Below are 20113 nucleotides of genomic sequence, written 5' to 3'. Positions count from 1 at the left end.
CAAAATACTCGTTTAGATTGTTAGCCACTTGAGCAGGATCCTCAACTGTTGAACCATCAATATCCAGTGGACCAATCTGATTCATCCCTTTCCTTCTTGAGTTTAAATAGGTAAAGAACTCTTTTCTGTTTTTCTTTGCATCCTTTGCCAAGGATTTTTCGTAGTCTGCCTCTACCTGCCTAATCTCCTCTGTGACTTGGTTACAGACCAACTTATATCTATCATAGGCTTCCATGTCACCCATTAATTTGTATGTATCCCATGCATTTTTCTTCTCTGCCACATGTCTCATTAGTTCATCTGACAACCATTTAGGCCTAAACCTTGAACAATATTTCTTAGTTGGTATGTAAAGCCTGGTAGCCTCCAAGATTAGTTCCTTGAATGCTTCCCATTTTGAGTTTGCTGTTGGTAACATCATCAGTTGGTCCCACTGTATAGAATTTAAATACTGTCTCAGACCATCATAGTCACCTTTGGAAAACAAAAACCCTTCCCTTTACCTCTGATGGTAGTTACCTCCTTGAGTAAATCCCATTTCAACACACTGTGATCACTGCCACCTAGTGGTTCATTTATCTGCAGATTCTTAATGCATGAAGAATCACTACTGATAATCAGATCAAGAGTATTGCTCCCTCTTGTTGCCTCACGAACATGCTGATGTAGAAAACAATCATCCAATAAATCCACAAAAGCCTTGCTAGTGTGCGAGTGACCAACCCACAAATTCCAGTCAATATCTGGGAAATTAAAATCCCCCATTATAAGACTCTCTGACTTACTGGCCCACTCTATTTCCCTGTACAATATCTTATTATACTCATCGGAGTCATTAGGCCTATAGCACACTCCTACTCTCAATTTTGATTTCCCTATGCTTATGTCACACCAAACTGACTCGACACTGCCCTGTCCATCGATGTTGACTGGCTTCACTTCCTTGGACTTTATGTGTTTCTTAACTAATAGCATAACCCCTCCTCCCCTCCTGTCCTGTCTATCCTTTCTATACACATTGTATTCCCCAAATTCCAGTTCCGCATTCCTTAATCTGTGTGACACCACGCCTCTGATATCCCAACAATATCTGCCTTTGATGTTTTGAGCAATACCTCAAATTCATCAAATTTATTTACCAAACTCCTATCATTGGTGTACACGCAGGTATACATGCACCTGTTTCTATTCTTGGCTACCCTAACACAACCCATGTGTTTACTTGTACCGCAATGACTCCCAGCAGTCTCTGAAATATCCTGCATCTTGTTTTTCAGGCTTCTGCTCATTTCAATAGAAGCAGTGCAAGAATCACTTCCACCTCTGCCAGTGGCTACTGTTAATCTATTAGTCCTTGTATCCCCCCCCAACTAGCAGTTTTCCGACCCACCTAACTCTGCCTCGACAGCATCAGCAAAAATTTTTGCACCCTTTCTATTTAAGTGTATCCCATCCCTGTAGACGCAATCTCTCCTGTTAACAAGTACAGTCCAGGCTGAAAAAAATTCTACCCCTTGAGCCTTGCACAATCCCTCCAGGGCCGAATTGATCGACAATTTATTTCCTATTATGAGTATATCATTGGCATATCACATGTATAGCTTTATCTCGGAAGGATAAGGTTGTAGGATGTGATTTTCAATTGTAGCTAAGTAAATTTCAGATGGGGGGAGGGGGGCAGAAATGCCTAAGCCCATTGGTAAACTGAATGTTTGTTGAAAAATCTGATTATGAAATCTAAAATGTCTGGTGTCTAATAGTAAAGAGGTGAGTTCTAAAATATTGTTTATAGAAAGGGAGGTACGGTTGATAAGAATATTGTCAGTGGTTAAGTATTCACATAGGGCTTGTAAGGTTAAAGGTATGTTATAGTGATACAACATCGAAGGATGCTAAAATGTCATCATCAGTGATTATGTTAGTATTAATTTTCTCAAAAGCTTGGTTGGTGTTATTGATTTTAAATTTAGAAAACCTTGTAAGGGGGGGGAGATGATTTTATCTAGAAAGGAAGATAAGTTTGCGAAGGCGGATTTACTGAAAGAGATTATTGTTCTTAGAGGGTGGCCTGGTTTATGTAGTTTGGCGATTCCAAACATATGGGGGGGGGGGATATTATTTCGTATGCCAATCCTGTAAGGTATGTAGAGTAATTTCTTTGTTAGCCCTAAGTTATCCTAAGGATAATGTCAAGCTTATTTTTTACTTTAGATATAAGAATTATTGATTATATAAGTGTCTTGATCTGCGAGGATTTGTTCCATTTTTTCTATGTAAGTAGCTTTATCTAAAATTACTATTGTATCTCCTTTGTCTGCTTTTTGGATAATAATGTCAGAGGTAACAAATTACTTAATTTATGTATATCATTGAGCTGTTGTTTGGTTATATTGGATTGAAGGGGGAGTTTTGAATTAATTACGGAGTTAGTTTGATGTAAAATACGCCATTTGTCTGGATGATGTTCAAGTTTTGTTTGAATTTCTATGATGCATTATTTTATGGGATATTGGTGGCTTTTTATAGCAAAATTGAAACCATGTTCTAAACCTGCGAGTTCAGTAGGAGTGAAAGTTTTGGAAGAAATGTTAACGGTGGAAATTTGTGGAGCGGTGTTTGTTTTTTGGGTTCTTTGAGTAAGTATGATCCATTTCTTAGAATGTTTGTTCAACTTCCTTGAGGGCTGTGTTAATACGTATACTGTCAAGGTTTGTGAATTCGATCCAAATGTTAGGATGCATGTCTCTCTTAAGTTTAAATTTTAAATAATGTATTTCATGTAAGAGCTGATATTTCTTGTTAAACCTTTTTCGTAGTTCCTCTCGTATAATGGCGATAAAATTTGGTATTCCTAATTTGGTAGACCAAAACGTACCGATATCAGGGCCATTTATAAAAGAAAAGGCTCTGGAGTACGCATCTTTTCTAGGGCATTAAACATTCCAAGCCAGTTCTGGTTGGATGGACAAATTTAGAGTGCCATGGGCTTACTCGAAAAAGTTATTCCTCATGAGAGCGGAGTGCAATCAAAGCAGACTATACCCACTGGAAAGAAAAAATTTTGAAAAAAAAAATAATAATTATGAATGACTACAAGCCCAAAAACATATTTAACATTGATGAAACATGTCTATTTTTTAAATGTTTAAGTGGTAAAAATAGTAAGGAGAGAATTATATTCTTGGTTGGTGAAAAAATATGGCCGGTAATGAAAAACTGAAGTTTTTGGTAATAAGCAAAAGTAAACAGCCCTTATGTTTCAAAGGAGTAAAGTTATTAGCATTGGACTACAACTACAACAAAAAATCTTGTCTAACAAGTGAAATTTTTGAGCAGCGGATTTTAAATTTCGACAGAAAGATGAAGAAATAAAACAGAAAAATCGCATTGATTGTGGACAACCACCCTGCCCACCTTCACTCGGTAATTTTGAAACTCACAAGTGTGAAGCTTGTTTTCTTCCACCTCTTATAAACTGCAGCCAATGTGCCAAGGATTTGAAATGCACTACTGAAGGCGTATACTGAAAAAAATTATACCAAGAATAGAAAGCAACCAACCAACCTATAGATTCTGTTACAGATTTGTGGATGTGCATATCAGAGTTGACGAAAGTGTGAAGTCAAGACTGAAACAATGATTAAGAATTGTTTGCAAAAGCAGGTTTTGCTAATTAACAGCGATGAGAGAGAGAGAGAGAGAGAGAGAGAGAGAGAGAGAGAGAGAGAGAGAGAGAGAGAGAGAGAGAGAGATGAACTACTACAAGACATTGAGCAACCTTGGGAAGAGTTCCAAGCAAGATTTAGTCAGTGGAGAAATTGTTCTTGACATAGTTTTAGGAGTTGATAATGATGTCATAGTAGCTGAATATCCAAGTGATTCCAACATTTTGGAACATATTTAAAGAACTAGTGACAATATCGATGATGAGTTGGATGAAAACTAGGGCAATATTAAACCTTCTAAACAAGAAATGTTGGCAACATTTGAAAAATTTCTGCGTCGACGCCTTCAGTGGGAAGAAAATGTAACCGAAAATATATTTGAGTGTTTAAACAAATGCGAACATTTTTATGAACAGTGTACAGTAGAAACCAGTGTCCAAAAAAATAACCAAATATTTTATGACATAATTCTTAAAACTGTACTAATACATTGTGTGCATGATCATAATTCTTAAAACTGTACTAATACATTGTGTGCATGATCATAATTCTTAAAACTGTACTAATACATTGTATGCATGATGTAAGTAGTCATTTCTTAATATGTATGTATTTAATAAATACATTGCTTTCCCACTGAATCCATTTATTCTGAATGAATAAATTTATTCATTCCCACTTATTTCTGATTTATTTCCCATCTTTTACTATATTTATGAATTTACAGTATTTTTTATTGTTGAAAAGGTCATATTTTTTATAATGAAATTTCTGTTTAACAAATTTTTTTTCAAGGGAGCGGTCGATTTCGTTCCCTTGAAAAAATTAACTGTATATTTAAAGGTTTATGATAGAGTTTGAATTCATATGCAAAGCTTTGTGTTGAAATGTGGTCTATTAATGTTGAGTTTAACAAAATATGATTTAAAGATGCATAAAGTTTATTACAAGACTGTACAAGACTAAATATTGTAAAATTAGGAACAAAATTTTAGAAGTTGTTTAAAAACAAAGTTTAACTGACAGTTATGTGGGTACCAAACTGTTTTTGGAGATATTAAGGACTGTAAGTGCTCGGATTGAAGTTTCGTTTTTGGCCGCCAGTAATAGTCATAGAGCTCAGTCTATACAAGCTGTATGTTAAAATAAATACAAACAATTTTCGGTTTATGAACGAGTTTCATTCCAAGACGTTGTTCATTATATGTTTCGTTCAGTATGTATATCTTGCATTCCTGAACTTTTACAATACATATCTTATACGTTAGCCATTTTAAAGCATTAAAACCATGTACTAAACATCAAATGGTCTATATCAGGGGGTGGCCAATGAGTCGTTTGCGGCTTTAATTTTAGTCAATCACAACGAATTTTAAATACACAGTCATCCCTCGATTTGTGCGGTCAGGTATACTACCAAAATTTTATATTGCGCATAGGGTATCGCTACTGCACGTTTTTTTAACGAAGCTTCAAAAATAGGAATGAAGAGCAGATTTTGAAAATTTAATTAGTTATTTTTTATTTTTTATTTTTTTTTTTTTTTTGCATGATTGAAGATTTCATTAAAGGAGAAACACATTTCACTATAATAACATAAAATAGAGCAATAAATGGTGGTGTGTTTGTCTGGTTATTTTGGAAACAACTTCCTCATTTGAGAATGCTCTTCATCAATTATCCTACGTTAGCTGTTCAGACAGAATATTTGTCCAGTTCATGCAACTTAAAGTGTTTTAATCGGTAAGCATTGCTTTTGCTGATTTAATAACTGGACAGTACTTATATGTTAATTTAATACCTTTTGAATTAAAATGAATACTAGGAAAAAGAGTAAAACATCATTTTCATCAAGAGTGGGAACTAGAATAATTTTTTAATGTTGCTGTTTGATTTGCAATGCTTCCATGGCTATACCCAAAAAAGGAAATTTAGAAAGGCACTTCAACGCACTCCGTCGTAAATACCAGTCGGATTTTCCGCCGAATAGTGACCTAAGAAAAAATAAATTAGAAGTACTTAAATCTAGATTATTCGCGCAACAAAATTTCTTTATGACACCTAATTTACAATCTAAATTTACAATCATCATTTAAAGTGAGTCATCTTGTAAAAAAATGCAGATCGTTTTCTGATGGTCAATTCATCAAAGACATATTTCTAGAAATAACAGATTCTCTTTTTGAAAATTAAGAACAAATATGAAATTAAAAGTGCCATTCAAGATCTGCAATTATCTCGAAATACTATGATGCAACGCATCGAAAAAATGAGTAAAAATGTGAACAGTTGCGTGCTCATATTGCTAATTGTATGTCCTTTTCTTTACAACTGGATGAATCTACAGACGTCAGTGATACAGCTCAATTGCTTGTTTTTGTTGGTATGTTTTTCGATGGTTCTGCCACTAGAGAAGAACTGTTGGGTATGGTTTCATTAATTAAAAGAAAGAACTAGAGGTCTTAATATCTTTAACTCATTCAAACATTTTATTGAAAAAATTATATTAAATTACCACTATTTAATCTCGTATCAGTAACAACAGATGGAGCTAAAGAAATGACGGGGCATCTTAATGGATTCGTCGCATTGTGCCAAAAGGATGATGAATTCTCAGATTTTTTGAGTTACCACTGTACCGTTAGCCAGCAAAAGATTAAATACTAAAGGTAAAAATCACATCGCTTTTGAAATCGTGAATTCCATCAGAGGACAATCTCTTCAAAGGAGACTTTTCAAAATGCAACTTGATGAAAAAGAACCAGATCTGATATTACACACAGATGTGAGGTGGCTGAGCCAGAGTAAGTTTCTACAGAGATTTCGAAATTTGCTGAATGAAATTAAAAAATTTGTTGATTAAAGGGGCTACAATTATCAGCAGCTACAAGATACAGAGTGGTTGTGTGATCTGCTTTTTTTGGCAGATTTTACCAGTAAATTAAGTAATTTGAATTTGGAATTACAAGTAAAAAATAAAAATGTGGGTGACATGATTAGTAGTATTTCTGCATATAAATATCACTTTTTGGCAATGGCTAAGGATCTCAAAGAAAAAAAATTTGATCACTTGCAAAAATATCCTGTTTTTGAATTTAATAGTGAGAAATATGTTTCTGAAATTAATAATGTTGTGGACAATTTTGAAACCAGATTCAGTGATTTTAAACAATTGAAGATGTTGTTCATTATATTTCTTATCCATTTAATGTCGACTTAGATACAAAACAAATTGCAGAAAAATCGCTGCGATTTTTCACGTGGAGAAAATATTACTTGAAAATGAAATTATTACATTGCGAAACGATATCTTCCTAAAAGCCGGATCATCAGAAGAATGCTTTTGGAAATATGTTTGCTGAGAAAAGTACCCAAATGTAAAAAAAACGAGCAAACTTTTAAATTCCTGTTTTGGTTCCACATATCTGTGCTCTTACAAACTTGTATACAGAAGATTCTTTACTGTTGGCCTTATTACAGTATATCCCCAATTTTGAAAGCTTGGCAGATGACATGAAGACACAAACTTTGCATAAATTAAAATTTTAAATACGTATGAATTTAAAATACGAATTCTGAATTGTATTGAATTTAAAATTTATAAACATTTTTCGATGTGTTGATCAACTTTTTTAACCTTGTGCAATGAAATTTTTGAGATGGTAGATCGCAGCACATTTTGATGGAAAAAAAGCAGATCGCATCACAAATTAAGTTGGCCACCCCTGGTCTATATAATACGTTTTATTATTATTATTATTATTATTATTATTATTATGTGTTATGGTTTATTGTATACAGTACATAATGTAAAATAAAATAAAAAAGAATAAAAAAACAAGATATCGTACTTGTTAATTTTTTAGGTGCAGATGAGGTAGCTGGAAGGGCATCTGATAATGAAGAAACAGCTGGGTTTTTCACTTTTTTAAAATGTTTTTATAGAAGATTGCATAGTTAAATTCTTTTTTTTTTTTTCCCCCTTCAAAAATCTCACTGTAGCATGCTAGACAGTCAAAAACGCCTCTTTTCACTTTTGCAATTCTTTTCATATTTGCATCCTCTTCTTTAAAGATTTCCAACCCCTCAGAAATTGATTTAAAAGCTGCAGCCATTTTCTGCCTTGTAAATGTTCTGGAAGGCTGTGGAATATCAGGTTCTTCTGCTACTTCAGAATTTAGACGTGTCTCTATTTCAATTATTTCATCGGTTAATTCCTCAAAATGAGAGTCCAACAGCTCTCTCTCTCTCTCTCTCACATCAAGGTCCATTTTATTGTCCAGTTCAACAATTTCCTGATAATTACTGTAATAAATACATTTTTTAAAAGTTTATTTATTTAAATCTTACAATTATGTTCACTACATGTTTGGCATTTCGTTTTATAAGGAACTCTATCTATTGGCAACTTTAAGAAATTTTGAATGATTGTGACATTCGTTATAGCGAATGTTCATAAATCGAACGTTCGTAAACCAAGAGTTGCCTGTACTATGGTGTTAATCTTTAATTGTACTTATACTTACCTACTAAAGAGAGAGAGTATCTATTTCTTAGGATATTATTTACTATTTAATTCTTGTAATCTGTGCAAAAAAAGATAACATTACACTCTTTTCTTCAAATAGTCCTCGGGGGTTAAGAAAATAACAACTCATAATAACTACACCAACCCATATATGTAACAAAAGACTTTAATAAAATAAAATTAAATTAAACACTGGATAAAACTGTATATTTAATATAAAATATACATTGATAAAATTTTGGAGTTAAAAGTGATAAAAACAACACCAAGGTTTCCAATGGCGACAGTCTCTTTTATCAACAGTGAAATTTTACAGCTATGGTACATTCTTAAATAATACCTGCAGAATCATGGCTCTTGATACATGTTGCTGGAGGAACAGGGGAATTATCCTCTGCACATGCATTGAAACTGGAAATAGTCCTGGAGATTCCGGGCAGAACCATTTGTCCCATTTAAGGATTGCAGTCTCGAAAAGGGGATGAATATGGACTCTCCTGTCTCTGTTAATGGTGTCATATTCTGAAGAATACATATGACTAAAGCAGGACCTCTTTAAGAAAGAGTTTCCCATTTTTGATTTCTAAAGGTCCAGATGAATGATCAAGGCTGCATCTTGAATATTGTATACAGATTTGGATGCCCAATTTCAGGAATGAAATTTACTTGCTTGGTAGGGCACAAAGTAGGGCAACAAAAGTAGTAGATGCAAAAAGATATTTTATGGGAAGCAATTCCTTTTAGAAAAAACACAAATGTTTGGAAACTAAGCATCTGTCCAGATGCTTAGACTTAAATGTATTGAGCAAACTTAATTATGGGAGTATATTTTCTCTCTCTCTCTCTAGGATAAATCAAACAAGGTTATAGATTCAAAGGAAAGATCATTGTAGACTGGATTTGAAAAATTTTCCTTTAAGCAAAATGAAATCAATTATTGGTATTATAAGTTTCCTCATAGCCTTGTAATTAGATAAAATACAAAACTAGTGAGGTATTTATTGTTTGATCTGATGTTGTATAGGCTGTGTTCCCTGAATTATTTTGCCAGTGGTGCTGTTTATTGAAATTGGTTTGCATGTCAAGAGTATTAAATTACAACTAGGTTTCTGTATTTGTATTTCTTTTTGCATTATTGTGTTTGTGTATTCTTGCACTATCATTCACAGACACTAAAGAGAAGTGGGGACAGTCTTTGTCTGACTTCTTAAATTTGCGCTTATTCTGTTTAATAAATAAAGCAAAAAAAAAAAAAAATTAACTTCGGATTAATTTTTGTAGTTGATATATTTTACATGAATTTTAAAAGTTTTGATTTAAATTGTAGGCAGAAGAGGAAATTGGGAGATGAAGTTCGAGCTGCAGTCACAAATAAGAAAGTTCTGGTAGGAAAGTATGTATATAAAGATTACACCTGTGTGTGTGTGTGTGTGTGTGTGTGTGTGAGATCAAAAAATTTCAGGAACTGAATATATTTAGGACATGAAGCTTATCAACTGTTCTTCAATCTCTTTTATGCAACATACACTAATTCCCTACATTACACTACATTAAGCCTGCAACTTCCAGAAGCATTCGTGATAGTCTTCTTTTGGAATTGCTAATAGTTCCTGTATCACATTAATACAGTCAGGCCTCGTATAGCACGATAGGTTGTGTTCCTAGAAACCCTCGTACAATGCAAAATCGTATAATATAAACAACAGGCCATATGGGAAAAATAGGGTTAGGTGCCGACCACCCAAGATTGAACATACATTTGTAACCAAAACATTACCAAACACAATAAATAATCGTAATAAAGTACGTAAGTATTTTATTACTATTATTTATTATTATACGTAATAAAATACGTAATACGTAAGCATTTTAATTACTTAAGTATTTTAAGTAATACGTAAGTATTTTATTGCGACTATTACGTAATAAAATATTGCTAATGCTTTTGCTTCTATTGTAAGCAAACTTGTTTTTTGTTTGATTTTTATATCCAAACAGATGACAGCCGTTCCATCTCCTCCAATTCTTTGTGTCTTAATCTAATGGATTTTAATTACACTTTGAGTTGTTCCTGCTATGAAAGTTGGTTTTATTTTCTCTGCATTCTTTGTAATTCTTGGTGTTGCCTCATTTAGATCTGTAGCACGTGCAATGTCACATGATCTTTCATTTCGCTCAAAGCGTTTCATAATTTCTTATTTTTTCTCTATCGACAGAGGCGGACTGGCCATTAGCCTTACCGGGGAAAAACCCCGGTGGGCCGGAGGCCAGTGTGATTTTGGCCATAAACCATAGTATGAGGCCACTACAAATTTTCACGGGTAAGAATTTTTGACCCAGTCCACCTCTGTTTATCGATATTGCTTTTCCTTTTCTCTGTGAATCTGCAGTGTCTTCACCAGGACGCTTCCTTTTCACACCTTTTAAGTATTTTACTCATTTTTAGGGAATAAAGCACAATTACAAAAGGAGGCGGCACGCTTGATACACATAAACAAAGCTGCGCGCGTGTGTAGCAACTGAATAAACAACACCGTAAAGGCAGAGATACACTGTTAACACCTCACATTTTACTAAAGCACATTTTTAGGGGTTACTATGATATTGATGAAAGTATATCAGGCTTAGTGTCGAGTTTGCAGATGATACAAAGGTTGGCAGGGTTGTTAATGACAGTAATGGCAGTGTGCTACTGCAACAGGATCTAGATAGTTTGGGCAGATGGGCTAAGAAGTGGCAACTGAAGTTTAACCTTGACAAATGCAAAGTACTGCATATGGGTAGAAGTAACCCCAGAGAAACATACCAACTGTGTGGTACTACACTTAAGGTGGTAGAAAATGAAAAAGATCTGGGAGTAATTGTGCAGGCAGATATGAAGTTTTCTAAGCAATGCAGACAGGCTGCCAGGGCAGGTCATGGGGTTTTGTCAATGATATATAGGAATTTTGCTAGCAGGGAAAAGGAGGTGATTATCCCTCTGTATAAGGCAATGGTCAGGCCACACCTTGAGTACTGCATACAGGTCTGGAGGCCTCATTTTAGGAAGGATGTAGATTTACTTGAGCGTGTACAGAGAAGGGCAACAAGATTGGTGAGGGGAATGAAGGGATCCTCTTATCAAGAGAGGCTTAAGTTCTGCAAATTGCAGTGGCTGGAAACTAGGCACCTGCGCGGTGATCTGATTGAGGTGTATAAGGCCTTGAATGGGTTCAGCATGCTGAATTCTGATGAGATCCTTCCACTTGTTCAGATTACGAACCTAAGGGGGCATAAATTCAAATTAAGAAAGGACAGATGTAGAATAGATGTGCGGAAATTTGCCTTTAGCCAGCGGGTGGTTAATTGCTGGAACAAACTTCCATCTGTCGTTGTGGAAGTTGATATGTTGAATAAATTTAAGGAGTAACTGGACAGGCATTTGGAGGGAATGGTGTGATTTTTTTTTTTTGGCTGATGCTGCATAAGCTCATACATTTGCTTTCTTGCATCACATGCCACTACTACTATTACTACTACTACCATAAAACAATAAAAACAATTTCCAGTTGCCTTTCTGCTAATGGAATCTGTTATAAACTGGTAGTAAACTCGATCGTTGCTTTTTACGTTATTATGGTGAAATGTTTTTCCCCTTCAATGATATAAAAAACAAATACATTTTCAGAATCTCCTCTTCATTCCTATCGTGTTGTGTTCAGTTGGGGTGATTCCGCGTTTGACTGCCATTTCTTGTAAACACAAAGGCGAATCATGCATAAGCGAATTCGGTTCATATTATATAAGATATCGTTCCCCTATTTATAAATCGTCTATGATCGAATTCGTGTAGGTTAAACACATGTTATACGAGGACTGAGTGTAATTTCCTGAATTATTGCAAATTATGACCAATTGAGCTTTAAGCTTGGGGTGGGGACAGAGGGAGGTTGAGGTGACTAAATCTGGTGAGTTGGCAGATGGAGGACCATCTGCCAACTCACCAGATTTAGTCAGTGGAGTTTTACACAAGAATTTCTTGAATGGAAAGTATTTATAGTGCAAGGGCATTGTCATGATGCATGCACAAATTCCCTGAAGCCCAATTTTCCTGCCCTTTTTTCCGTACAGCATCCTGCATTGCTTTAGAACTGTTTTTTTTAGTATTCCTGGATCACTGATTCAACATATGGAACAAATTTTTACTGCATGGTGAAACATAATGAACAGTGCCTTATGAGTCAAAAAAAAATATAAGCACGACCTTCATACTTGATCAAGATTTTTATTGCTTTTTATTGGGCTTTGGTAAAACAGTCTTCTGTCCAGAGGATTGTGCATTTGTTTCCAGGTCATAATCATATAGCTGCAATTCATTACCAGTAATGATAGAAGAAACAAAGTGTGGGTAGTAGTAGCACATTGGCAAAGATCCTGACTTGCAGGAACTCACTTCACTCTAATCATCAGTGAGGATGGTAAGGCATAAGCTTAGCTGAAATGCTTGCATCCCGAATCTTGTATTAAAATTGATTGACGTGTCCCATAGCTAGTTTCACTAGCAACTTTGAAGGTAGTTAAATGTAGCTCACTCCTAATCAGAACACATACACATGAGCAGTTGAATTGACGCTTTTTAGCATTAGCAGAGGCATGATGCAAGAAAGCAAGCTTATGCAGTATCAGCCAAAAAAAAAAAAAAAAACCCTCCCATTTCACTCATCTATTCACTCCAAATGCTTGTCCATTTCATCCTTAAATTTATTTAAACTATCAACTTCCACAAGAGATGTAAGTCTGTTCTAGCAATCAACTACCTGCTGGCTAAAGGCAAATTTCTGCCTTTTCTATTTCCTATTCTACAACTGTCTTTCCTTAGTTTGAATCTATGCCCACTCTGGTTCTTAATCTGAGCAAGAGGAAGAATCTCATCAGTATCGAGTTTAATCCCATCAGAATTGAGCTTTTGAAGGTGACCCTCTTAAACTTTTCAGAAAGATCTTCAAAAGGCACATAGCATATTCTCTAGAAACTGTCTTTTAACATTTTGTGGATTTGTTGCACTTTTCTCTAATTTTAAGCGAAATTTGGTGCACATTCACTACCTGTTAAAATTACCCATTTTAAAATGTGTCAAAAAACGCCAAAATAAATTCTGTTGAATGTGCACTAATTCAGACTGATGGCAGATACATGGATGATTCTTGTTACTTCTTCAAGGTGGGTCACCAAACATGCTGCAAAAAGACAAGAACTCACTATGACACTGCAATTTCAAGATTCAAATTCAGGCCCCAAACATTTTGATCACACCTGGTTTGCACGCGTGCGCGCACACACACACACACACACACACACACACACACACACACACACACACACACACACACACACACACACACACACACACACCTCTATACACTAATTTGAAAATAGAAATGTTATTAAAAGTGTTTTTTTTTTTTTTTTTTTTTTTTTCATCCTTCAAAATAAATTTTTTCAATTACATTAGTTATATTTACTTTGAATAATATTAGTGACAGGCAAAATTAACACGATATTTTGGCAATAAGGTCATTGGCAATTTCTATTTATATTATTCATATGTTTGTTTCTTCCCACCCTAACACAAAAAAAATTATTTAAAAAAAAAAAAAAAAAACTGTAACAGAGTTCTGTGAAGACAATGGGAAGACAAACCAACTTGTTGATATTGGGCTTGATTTTATATATATATATATATATATTTTTTTTTTTTTTTTTTTGTAAGGAAATGCATTCAATATAAGGTTATTATTCAGAAGTAGGGGAATAAATGATTAAGAAGCCTGGTTAACTGGATGAATAAGAAACATGAAGATGCTTTCTTCTGGACACTCTTTTTTTTTTTTTTGGGCTTTTCATTTATGCAACTATACTGCATTCCATATTATAAAAGGATGTAAAATAAAGAAGAATGTAACTGCACTATAAAGACAAATGTAGTTATATCTCTAAGATTAATATAGAAAGAGAAACACTAAATATACCACAAAACTAATGTGGCAAATTATTGCTACAATTAGAATTGTATTTGACAAAGTGCAGTTCTGCTACTTGAGTACCAAGGTATCCTAATAATCAAAAGTAAATAATTTAAAATCATAAAAAAAAAAAAAAAAAGTAGGATTGGAAAGTTGCCATTGACTGAAAATGTTCCATTTCAGAGTTCACAAGCACATTATCCCAAAAAAGAGGTGGTGCTTGTGAGTTCACTGGCTTTATTTCACTTATTTATTATTAAAGTAACACTAATACCATAGTTCATGTGTGTGTGAGGGTGAGTATTGCTTTGTCTTTTTCTTTTTTAAATTTTATTTTATTTTGATTATTTGGGCAATCTTGGTACTCAGAAAGCAGAATCTTACCTCGCTAAGTATTACTCTAATTGTAGCATTTGTTTGCCATGTTAGTTTTGTGGTATATTTAGTGTTCTTTTTTTATAATAGTAGCAAACAGGGATGTATTATGAAAAATAGTGTAAAGATGAACAGTTTAATCCTGCATCTAGTAATCCTTTTGTTCTTTATTATTTAAGCATTCATACTGATTTGGAAGCAAGAGGCAGAATTAATGATGCAAATTCAGGGGAACAGGACCACTTGGCAATATCTGCAGACAACATATTCAGACAAAATTGACATCTCTGTGATTATGATTTTTGATCCTTGTGAACTGAATTTTTAAAAGTGGGAAGGATCATTAATTAACCTGAATATAGTCGAGAAATTTTTGAATGGTTTTGGAAGAATTCCCACATGAAAACCATGTTCCTGCAATGCTGAGAGTTGAAGCTAGTTTCTTAGATGCAGAGGAAATGATATTTGTAATATCTTATGCCAAGAAAGGCCAGAAGTTAAAGTTAATCATAGTGAAGCTTTGAGTTCTCGGCTTGTTATTTGAGTGCTGTAGATGATAATTATAGGAGTGGCAAATAATTTTTTTATATGAAGTGGGACAGGTGTGAGTTTTGTTAAGATTAAAGTTAATTGTGTTCTCAACTGTGTAACTATAGAAAATAATGTGAAGATCAGTATAATGGTGTCTTTAAGTAGTTGTACTTGTTTGTGTGGAACAAAATTTATCAAACTGGGAGTTGGAGTGTAGTATACTGTCATCAGCAATCACTGGAAGAAAATAGTTAATGTACAAGAGGGAAACAGTGAGAATATAACCTTGAGGCACTCTTGCATTGGTTGAGAAGACAATACCATTACATGCATTGAGCAGCCAGAGAAGGGGAACTTTCCACCAATTTCAAAAAATTGGTTGATGACAATGGGATGGGAATTTGGTTACATGGTCTTCATGCCAGACCCTATCAAATGTCTTTGGAATGTGTAGTGGAACAACTTGAATTTCTCCCAGCTGTTCCGTGGAGTTGAGAGATGTATGACATAAGTCACAACATTGCTCATATATAATCACTTACAGAATCCATACTAGTAATTATTAATTGGTTGGAAGGTTTTGAGATAGGGCAAAAGCTGGCAGTTAATGGGTTTCCTCATTACTGGGAAGGTGTGTTGAGGTAAGAGAAATGGGAGATAATTGAAAGATAGACATAAGTAGATTTTCAATGCAGAAGGAAATATCATCAGTGAAATAGGAGTGAGTATGAAAAGGCAACGCATAACGAATTAATTCTGGAATACAGGTTTTATGAACAACTGGGCGATTACTATCAGAATCTAGTGATTTTGTTGTATCAAAATTATTCAGGATTCTCATAATGTTTTTTTTTTGGAAAATTACAGAGATCAGCATAGGATAGAGATCGAGGCCGCTAATTTTACAGCACCGACTTAGTATATCTAATACCCACTGAAAGTATATAATGGGTATTCCTTGCACAGAGTAAGAAGAGCTGAGTCGTCACTACTCATTAATAGTAGAAAGATGAAATTGGAGTGGACACTATCCAATGCATGCAGACATGAAGGGGGGGGGGGGTAAGAAGGAATATATATTACAGAAATTTCCATCGTGATGGCATTTGGTACTGTGTGCATCTGGTAGAGTACTGTCTGGATGAACTACTAGGAATAATGATTTGAGATGTTTTTGTTATGGTAACCATTTACGTTAACTATGTGCTGGAAATGCATTATGGCTAGCTGTTGCTTAAAGCACATCACAGAGAATGCTAGCGACATGCCTTGTGATGTATTCCTTCAAATTAGCCAGAAATTGGATATGTCCTTCAGTTTTTTTTTTTTTAAAACAGTTTTTAAATTCTATACAGTGGAACCAACTGATGACGTTACCAACAGCAAATTCTAAATGGGAAGCATTCAAGAAAGAAATTTTGGAAACTACTAGGCTTGTTTTTTTCCAACTAAGAAATACTGTTCAAGGTTTAGGCCTAAATGGATGTCAGATGAACTAATGAGACCTAGGGCAGAGAAGAAAAATGCATGGGATGCATATAAATTATCAGCCGAAACAGAAGCCTATGGTAGATGTAAACTAGTCTGTAATCAAGTCAAAAAGGAGGTTAGGCAAGCAAAGACAGATTATGAGAAATGTTTGGCAAAGGATGCAAAGAAAAGCAGCAAAGACTTCTTACCTATGTAAACTCTAGAAGGGAGGGGATGAATCAGATTGGCCCACTTGATGTTGATGATCCTGCTCAGTTAGCTGACAAACTGAATGAGTATTTTGCATCTACATTCACACATGAGGAGATATTTAGGGAGGGGAATGTCAGAAGTTTATCAGACTTTAACAGGGCGCTAAATGATTTTTGATAACTGAGAGCAAAGTAGAAGAGAATTTGTTGAAGTTAAACATAAGAAAGGCACCTGGGGTGGACAGCTTTAGATCTTTCTTTAATGGATGGTGAACAGGATTTATTCTGCAATATTACCTTAGAAGTAAGTGGTAGGAAAAGATTTGTATCCTCATTCCATGTCTCCACAAGTTGAGGATCAAAACAAAAATTTCAGCCCAGATTTTGAACCTGAAGAAAATCAGTCTGAGGAGATTAGACAGGGACTGGGGGAGGGGGGTGAAGGAAAAGAAGGTACTTCATCAGAGATGACAGGTCAAGTATACTTATGTCCAGTCACGAAATTTGCTTCTTTGCTTAGAAGTAATCTGCAAGAATTCTTCTGAAATGAAGACTACAGTATAAACAGAACTGTGAAAGCAGAAATTCTGTTGCGATGGGATCTCTATGACTACATTAGAAATGCAGCCAGAGAACTGGGTGTCCAAAATGAAACTTTGAAAGAGAGGATGTCTTGTCTGCAAAGGATGGTTACAACATATGAAGGATAGGTGCGTGACTTTCAAAAAAATCACCATTTCATAAAGTGATGGGGACTGAGAGTTTCCGAGTAGGTAATAACTGTACAGTGATGCGGTTCAAGGAGAAGGAATGTGTATGTATTAAAAAGTTACTGTTAAACCTAAGGAAACATGTCCAGGTCGAGGCCATGAGCTTGTCATTAAAGCAAACGATTTGAGTCTAAAAAGCAGTAAGAATGTTGAACTAACAGTTGGAAGGGCAATGTTGGGAATACTGAAAACTGTAAGCATTTGGAAGATACAAATAGTGGAAAGAGGTATTATGCTGGAGTTGGAGACTGAAAGGGATATTGATCACATAAAGAAAAATGAACAGATTCGGCATTTGGACATTTCATTTTTGAAGACTCTAAAACTGTGTTAGAAAATAATTATTTACGATGTTGATGAAGGAATAAATAAAGAGGAGTTTTTAAATGATATATATGAGAGAAACTTGAGCTGCATGAATGTAGACAGAACAGAGATACAGGCAGAGCTTTTGGTTTGTTTTGGAAGTATAGACAAAACAAAAACTGGTAGAAACTGGATAATTGGGTTGTCAAGTTGCATATAGAAATTCTTAATAAATCAGGGAACAGTTTATATAAAGGTGATATTCTGTTGGCTAAATGCATTTTATATGGTCACTAGATATTACAACTGTCAGTCATTTGGCCACACTGCAGAAACTTGCAGGCAACAAGAACCTGCTTGTAGCCACTGTGCAAAGAGTGGGCATACATTAGCATTAGTAGAGGCATACAATGCAATGCAAGCAAGCAAGCTTATGCAGCATCAGCCAAAAAAAAAAAAAAAACCCTCCCATTTCACTCCTCCATTAGTTCCACCAATCAAGTCTGTTCCACCAATCAACCACCCACCCGCTGGCTAAAGGCAAATTTCTGCACATATATTCTACAACTGTCTTTCCTCAATTTGAGGAAAGACAGTTGTAGAATATATGTGCAGAAATTTGCACTCAACCGTCCCTCAGGTTCTTTATCTGAGCAAGAGGAAGAATCCATCAGCATTCAGCTTGTTCAACCCACTCAAGGCCTTATACACCTCAAATCAGATCACCTCGCATGTGCCTACTCTTCAGGTGCTGCAATTTGCAGAACTTAAGCCTTTCTTGGTAAGAGCACCCTTTGTTCCCCTCAATCATGTTGCCTTTCTTTGTACTCGTTCTAGCAACTCGACATCCTTCCTAAAATGAGGCTTCCCGACCTGTAGTCTGGAGGCATCATTTTACACAATACTCTTGGTGTGGCCTGACCATTGCCTTGTACAACGAGATAATCACCTCCCTGCCCTGCTAGCAAAATTCCTATATATCATTGACAAGACTCCATGACTTGCCTGGCAGTCCATCTGCTCTGCTCACACCTTCATATTTGACTGCACAATTATCTCCAGGTCTTTTCCACTATACTGAGTGTACAGTTGGTACTTTTCTCTTGGGTTAGTGCTACCCATATGCAGTAATTTGCATTTATTAATGTTAAACTTCAGTTGCCACTTCTCAGCCCATTTGTCCAACTTGTCTAGATCTAGTTGGAGCAGCATACTGTCTTTAGTCGTTAACAACCCTGCCGCCTTTGTATCATCTGCAAACTTGGGCAACAAGGTTGGTGAGGGGGAATGAAGGGATCCTCTTACCAAAAGAGGCTTAAGTTCTGCAAATTGCAGTGGCTAGAGACTAGGCACTGGCGAGGTGATCTGATTGAGGCGTATAAGGCCTTGAGTGGGTTGAGCATGCTGAATTCTGATGGGATTCTTACACTAGCTCAGATTACAAACCTATGGGGCATAAATTCAAATTCAGCAAAGACAGTTGTAGAATAGATGTGTGGAAATATGCCTTTAGCCAGTGGGTGGTAAATAGCTGGAACAAACTTCCATCTGTCGTTGTGGAAGTTGATAGGTTAAATAAATTCAAGGTGGAACTGGACAAAAATTTAGAGGGAATGGTTGTGTGACTTTTTTTTTTTTTTGGCTGATGCTACATAAGGTCATACACTTGCTTTCTTGCATCACATGCCTCTATTACTGTTACTATTATAGTAATCCTGATACACCCTCATCAATATCATTGATGAATACACAAAACAACAATGGGTTCCTGGGGGAACTCCACTAATATTTTTGTACACGAAGAGTAGTGTCCATTGATTACAACTCTCTGTTGCCTCCCACTCAACCATCCCTTTATCCATTACAGTACCTTACCCATAATGCCATACCTCTCCAATTTGTACAGTAGTTTCTCATGTGCAACAGTATCAAAAGCTTTCCTGAAATCCAAGTATACAATATCAAAATTAATTTTTAACATTCAGTTCCTTTGTGACCACATCATAGCATCCAATCAAATTGGTCAGACAAGACCTCCCTTTAACAAACACCCATGCTGTGTCTTAACTATTACTGCAGTATTGCCTACGTAATCATGCAATGCTTCTTTAACCAGTGATTCCATTATTTTCCCCGGAACGCAAGTTAAATTAACAGATCTATAGTTACTTGTCACCTTTTGAACCCGCTTTGTGAATTGGTGATACATTTGCACACCTCCAATCCATGGGGACCTCCCCTGAGTCCAAGGAAG

The 20113-nt window shown here is 35.4% G+C and overlaps 1 protein-coding gene across 1 annotated transcript in view; it reads left to right on the top strand.

The window, feature by feature from the left end:
• Positions 1-20113, top strand: part of Hpr1 (THO complex 1-like protein Hpr1) — a 384568-nt gene that overhangs the window by 266891 nt on the left and 97564 nt on the right. Inside the window, exon 15 of the mRNA XM_090373371.1 lies at positions 9521-9586. Within this exon, the coding sequence (XP_090229497.1) occupies positions 9521-9586 (66 nt within the window). The remainder of the gene's footprint in view (positions 1-9520; positions 9587-20113) is intronic.

This window comes from Mastigoproctus giganteus, chromosome 5 (assembly GCF_048544385.1).
Source record: "Mastigoproctus giganteus isolate SK-2022 chromosome 5, ASM4854438v1, whole genome shotgun sequence".
NCBI classification, from domain to species: domain Eukaryota; kingdom Metazoa; phylum Arthropoda; class Arachnida; order Uropygi; family Thelyphonidae; genus Mastigoproctus; species Mastigoproctus giganteus.
Note: the sequence above shows the minus strand (reverse complement) of the source record. Positions and strands in the feature narration are given on the sequence as shown.